Below are 6,472 nucleotides of genomic sequence, written 5' to 3'. Positions count from 1 at the left end.
GCCTAGGGTGATCTATATGATTTGTTCCATTTAGTTATGTTTTCCATAGCTCGTCAGATGAAATAAAAACGTAGACTTTTGCATCTTAAACCAGTTGGTTCAGAAGTAGTTACGCTCCATATTCTGGAAGCAAAGATACATGCCATGGTGAAAATCCCAAGTTGCTGAATGTTCGATATATTCAACCATTTTATGCTAAAGCCTGATGCATTTACATGATAGTGACTTCGTTTTATTGTTTGACAGATAGGTCAGTCGATTCGCTGGGAATCAGCATTGGGATGTACTCAACTGACCACCAAAGCTATTGCTCTGCATAGGCTAGGTTCTGTTACGCGGTTGTAGAATAGAATGTACATCGCCACAAGCCCACAACTTCGTGTTTCTGAAATATAGTTAGAAGGATATAATGCCATTTTCTGTTTGCGTTTTGGATTTCCCACCGCGACGTCAGCTGGTTATTTTTTTTCTTAAAATGCAAATAGGAGGATTCAGATATTTAATTTTGCAACAATATACGGCAATAAGACCTGTACGTACGTGTTACTGTTATCTAACCAAAGTCTCTTTGTTCTCTTGAGTCATGACCGCTACACGGTGTCAGTCGTGGTTGAGGAAAATGTTGCTATCAGTTCATTGAATTCCTTGAACCCATCTGCAGTATTCTATCACCGCTCTACCTAAGATTACGATGAGACGTACAGGACACGCTCGTCCTGTACTTTCAAGATTTTAGGCAAATCATTTGATACGTTACGGACTGCCATGTCTAAACTTATCAACGATTTGCCGTGAAAATCATGCAACCTGTTGGTTTTCATAACTGATCTAGCAGAGAGGCAGGGAGATCACCATATAAAGTCAACCCTGCAAGCTCTCTAACCACACAAGCGCTCAAGGTAAACAAACTAGTGTAGCAGCAAACAAGAAGAGAGGTTGTAATTCAAGAGTGTCCAGTACCTAAGATGGCAACTTCAAGAGCTCTAGCCGCCTTGGCAATCTTCCTCCTGGTGGCGCTCTCGATTTCCCACATTGCGTCCGCACTCCGCCCGAGTCTCGGTGTTTGCCATGCAAGCGGCTACCTCCCGGGGAAGTCAGGGAACTGTGAAAAGAGCAATGACCCAGACTGTTGTGAGGATGGCAAGAGGTACCCTCAGTTCCATTGCTCGCCACCGGTCACTGCGAGCACGAAGGCCATCCTGACACTCAACAGCTTCGAGAAGGGCAAGGACGGAGGTGGTCCGTCGGAGTGCGACAATGCCTACCATAGCGATGAGGAGATGGTTGTTGCACTCTCCACCGGCTGGTTCAAGAACATGGGCCGTTGCGGGCATCGCATCAAAATCAATGCTAATGGCAAATCCGTGTATGCTAAGGTGGTGGATGAGTGCGACTCCGTGTATGGATGTGACGAAGATCACAACTATGAACCCCCTTGTGCCAACAACATCGTGGACGCCTCTCCGGCAGTGTGGAACGCCCTTGGGCTTGACCAGAACGTCGGCATGGAGGACATCACCTGGTCTGACGGCGACAACTGATTGGCGGGGCAACTCAACATTGAGTGCCACATCAATGCATATTTGGCAGTACCGTGTACATATATTGCATCATAAAGTCATTCATAGTTTATGTATATACTAATAAAAGACTCATTCATAGTTCGGTCTACACATATATATTCGTACCATATTCTCTTTGGTAATATTTTTCAAATCCGTAAATACCAACGAAGCTTCTCCTACAATTAACTTTAACTTGAGCTGCAATGACAAAGTTGCATGAAAGCGTGCAGTCATTCAAGTAGTTCATTAATATCGCCAGGAGTACCAAACTACCAATACAAGTATGATAGGGAAAAAAACCAAACAGCCTAATCACCGCCACTATTGGGGGGGGGCGGCGTTGACATCGAGAAAATCTTATCGTTGAACGAAGGGCCGAAAATCATTTATTGTAGACGATTCTATCTCCATAGAGACAGAGGCCAAACATCATACAGCTACCAAAGCTCTCACCTAACCTGTTGAAAACACTGTTTTATTAAAAACTCCACGTGCAGATTGGGCTCCCCACTGTCTCGATATCGGTGTGGCCTGCCGGAGGAGGGGGAACGAACCTATGGTGGAGGCAGCGATGCTAGGTTTGGTTTAATGAAAAGGTTTATTTTTATGTGGTGTCTTATTTTACTAGTATATTCTTGATCAAATGTAACAAAGTTCAATTTTAACTCTAGAGTACTCTTAACTAAACAAGGAATAGTTGAAATTAAACCCAATCAGACAATGAGCCCCAAACGGGCCATGTGGACCAAATAACATATCATTGTGTATGCGGAGAAGGCCCCAAACTACGAGCCGTCAGGCCCAACCCCGCCGTGGCCTCCTAATAAACGGTCCTTCCACATTTAGACCGTCACCGGTGCTGAATCCTATAAACTGACCAGGTTGTTGCTAACCGCCGCACACCCCTGGTCGGGTCATGGGCTTGGCCCATTTCTTTTTTAGTCTTTCTCTTTGTCTTTTTGTTTATTTTTTTCTTTTCAGATTTTTTTTTAAAGTCAAGAACATAGTTTCAAGTTTGAAAAATATTCAAATTTAAAATAATTTAGATTTTTGAAATTGTTCAACTTCTAAAAATGTTCACATTCAAAAATTGTTCAGATTACAAAAATATTCACATTCGAGAAAATGTTTAGATTTTAAAAAATTATAGATATGAAGAAAAATTAAATTAAAAAATTTCAAGATTCAACAAGTATTCATATTTAAAAGATATTCAGATTTTGCAAAATATATTTTGTATTTATCTCAAATTTTAAATATTTTCATATTTGAAAACTTTTCAAATTTGGAAAATATTTATATTTTGAGAAATTTGATTTTGAAAAAGTTGAGATTCGAAAATTTTCAATTTAAAAAGGAAAAAAAGAAATAATAAACAACAAAAAGGTAAGAAAAACAGAAAAAGGCAGAAAAAACAAGTGTATTCGCTGGGAATCTGCATCGCGATGAACTCAACTGACCACCGAAGCTATTGCTCTGCATAGGCTACTTTCCCTTTGTCTTTGTAGAATAGAATTATATTGTCACAAGCTCGTGTTTCTGAAACCGTAGTTAGAATGATGAGCCATCCTGTTTGAGTTTAGGATTTCCCAGCGTGACGTCATCTGTTTACTTTTCTTCTTAATGTGAAAATAGAATTCAGATAATTATATTTACAACAATACACCGTAATATGGCCTTTACATGTTATATTTATCTAACCAAAGTTTCTCGATTTTCATGACCACTACATGGTGTCAGTTGTGGTTGGAAGCACACGGAAAATGTTGCTATCAGTTCATTGAATTCCTTGAACCCATTCTGCAATATTTTATCATCGCTCTACCTCTCTTTCCAAATGATCCTGATGAGACGTACGGGACACGACCGTCCTGCAAGTTTTTAGGCAAATCAATTGATACGTTACGGACTGCCATGTCTAAACTTAACAACGATTTGCCGTGAAAAACATGCAACCAGTTGGTTTTCATAACTGAACTAGCAGAGAGGCCGGGTGATCACCATATAAAGTCGACCCTGCAGCTCTCTAACCACAAGCAATTAAGGCAAACAAACTAGTATACCAGCAACCACGAAGAGAGGTTGTAATTCAAGAGTGTCCAGTACCTAAGATGGCAACGTCAAGAGCTCTAGCCGCCATGGCAATCTTCCTCCTCGTAGCGGTCTCAACCTCTCACATTGCGTCCTCACTCCGCCCGAGCCTCGGTGTTTGCCATGCAAGCGGCTACCTCCCGGGGAAGTCAGGGAACTGTGAGAAGAGTAATGACCCGGACTGTTGCGAGGACGGCAAGAGGTATCCGCAGTTCCATTGCTCGCCACCGGTCACCGCAAGCACGAAGGCCGTCCTGACGCTCAACAGTTTCGAGAAGGGCAAGGACGGAGGGGGCCCGTCCGAGTGTGACAACGCCTACCATAGCAACGAGGAGATGGTTGTCGCACTCTCCACTGGCTGGTTCGAGAACATGGGGCGTTGCGGGCACCGGATCAAGATCAATGCCAATGGAAAATCCGTGTATGCCAAGGTGGTGGACGAGTGCGACTCTGTGTATGGTTGTGACGAAGATCACAACTATGAACCCCCTTGTGCCAACAACATCGTCGACGCCTCTCCGGCGGTGTGGAACGCCCTGGGGCTTGACCAGAACGTCGGCATGGAGGGCATCACCTGGTCTGATGGCGACAACTGATTAACAAGGGTTGCCTTGCATTGAGTGCCATATGTCAGTACATATTGGCTATTAGCAAGGGCTGCCTTACACTGAGTGCCATGTCGGTACATATTGGTTGTAGCGTGTACATATATTGCATCATATAAGTAAAATCATATTGGTTGGGTCTACAGTCTTCACATATATGTGTTCCTACCATATTTGATGTTACCTGTTCATATCAGTATATTTCAAAATAAACAGTGCTTGCATATTGCCTGCCTGCACCTGTTGTTAGTCGAAAGAATGTCTCACTTTGCTGTTTCATTTTGTTCCAACCCGTCTTCCTAGTCCTAGCAAAACTTGCACAGCAGAAGTTTTCACACGGAATAACTAAACAATGTTATCTCGATCAAAGATTCAAAGCTTCGGCTTCAAGAAAAGTTTGAGCAAAGCAACTTCGACAGTTCCATCTTCCCGCCAACTATCTTTGACTAGCTAGCTATATTACTAGAGAAATGAAAGCAACCAATCAGGTGCCAACCCAGAGTCTACGTATCCGGCATATATATCCGCGAAACAACAGGACACCATAACATACCACATACCAGTCATCGGGCACACTATGGCCGCACCGATGGCACCGCCTGCCGTCGCCGACGACGAGATCGTCTACGAGTCCATGCCCCGCCTCCGCGTCTACAGGAATCGAGTGGAGCGCTATCCTGGCGCCGATGACTTCGTAGCCGCTTCCGCCGACGTCAACGTCGCCGTCGCGTCCCGCGACACCACCATCTCCGCCCGCGTCTCCGTGCGTGTCTACCTCCCACGGGCCCGGCTGGACGCGACCAAGATCCCCGTGCTCGTGTACTACCATGGCGGGGGGTTCTGCCTCTGCTCCGCCTTCGACTCCACCTACCACGCCTACCTCCGCAGGTTTGCCGCGCTCGCCGACGTCCTCGTCGTCTCCGTCGAGTACCGCCTCGCCCCCGAGCACCCCGTCCCCTCCGCGTACGCAGACTCGTGGGAGGCGCTGGCGTGGGTCGTCTCCCACCGTGCCGGCGGCGACGAGGACGAGCCATGGCTGGCCGACCACGCCGACTTCTCCCGCCTCTACCTCGGCGGCGACAGCGCCGGCGCCAACATCGCGCACCACATGGCCATGCGGGCGGGCGTGGAAAAAGGGCTCGCCCTCCGCGGCCTCGTCTTGATCCACCCATACTTCCTGGGGAGCGACGGGGTGGCCTCAGACGGCCTGGACCGGGCGGCGCGGGAGAGGCTAGGGTGGCTGTGGCGCGTCGCGTGCCCGGACACCAAGGGGGAGGACGACCCGCTGATAAACCCGCTCGCCGACGGCGCGCCGGGGATCCAGGCCCTGGCCTGCGGGCGCGTGCTCGTTTGCGTCGCCGAGGACGACGTGCTCCGCGACCGTGGCAAAGCCTACTACGACCGGCTGCTCGGGACGGGCGGGTGGCGCGGCGAGGCGGAGATATCGCAGGCGAGGGGCAAGGGGCACAGGTTCCACCTGTTCGACCCGTGCTGCAGCGAGGCCATCGCGCAGGACAAGGCCATCGGCGCCTTCCTCAACCCTGAAGGGCGGAGCCAAGTGTAGTTATTTTTTGTTGACTAAAAAAATAAGATATATATATATATGTATCTTATTTTTTGTTGGCTAAATTTGTAGTTAATCTTCTTTTTGAAATGTGTAATTGTCCTATAAACCGTATGGAGGGAGTAGTATTTCTTGTCTATTTTGTTTGAATGGTTGAGCCATAGGTTCTACCACCATCTGCGGGCCACCTAGCCTTGCCAGAATTGAGATCCTGGTGTGGTATATGGTATACCTAGTTAGCATGTCCCCAACAGTAGTTCTAGAGTTTAAATTGCAGCTGATAGCCGGAACGTCGAAGAAGAGGAGAAACCGAGCACACCCCCACGGAAGACCACCATTCTGTAAGCCACTCAGTCGCAACCCAAGAATCGCAATGCAGTCACCAGTTTACATGGACCAAAGGCCTAAAGGTAGTGCCTTCAAGAAGGAAGCGGCGCCAAGGCGTCGTGGCTGCCCTACCCGGCTAACCATACCGACGATTTTCACCCAGAGCCAATGGTGGAAGAGCACCATCCTAAATGACTCCTCCAAGGAGGGAATCGACGCACGAGAGCGTCGATGTCACTGGCATTGACATCGTTGGGCAGGGCTTACGCCCGAATAGCGACCTAGTCCGGGGACTATGCCAAGATCTGGGTAAGAGCACG

At 47.3% G+C, this 6,472-nt stretch overlaps 2 protein-coding genes across 2 annotated transcripts; both read left to right on the top strand.

Annotated features, from left to right (window-relative positions):
• Window positions 1-965: 965 nt before the first annotated feature.
• Window positions 966-4,252, top strand: LOC127328249 (putative ripening-related protein 2). Its single transcript, XM_051354862.1, has 2 exons — window positions 966-1,531; window positions 3,775-4,252. The coding sequence occupies exons 1-2, from the start codon at window positions 966-968 to the stop codon at window positions 4,250-4,252; spliced, it is 1,044 nt and encodes a 347-aa protein (XP_051210822.1).
• Window positions 4,253-4,763: 511 nt separating this feature from the next.
• On the top strand, window positions 4,764-6,032 carry LOC127331328 (tuliposide A-converting enzyme 1, chloroplastic-like). The gene has a single exon (XM_051357446.2). The coding sequence runs from the start codon at window positions 4,839-4,841 to the stop codon at window positions 5,823-5,825; it is 987 nt and encodes a 328-aa protein (XP_051213406.1). The 5' UTR covers window positions 4,764-4,838; the 3' UTR covers window positions 5,826-6,032.
• The last annotated feature ends 440 nt before the right edge of the window (window positions 6,033-6,472 follow it).

This window comes from Lolium perenne, chromosome 2, assembly GCF_019359855.2.
Source record: "Lolium perenne isolate Kyuss_39 chromosome 2, Kyuss_2.0, whole genome shotgun sequence".
Classification (NCBI taxonomy): domain Eukaryota; kingdom Viridiplantae; phylum Streptophyta; class Magnoliopsida; order Poales; family Poaceae; genus Lolium; species Lolium perenne.
The sequence above is the reverse complement of the archived record's forward strand: the minus strand, read 5'-3'. Positions and strand labels throughout refer to the sequence as shown.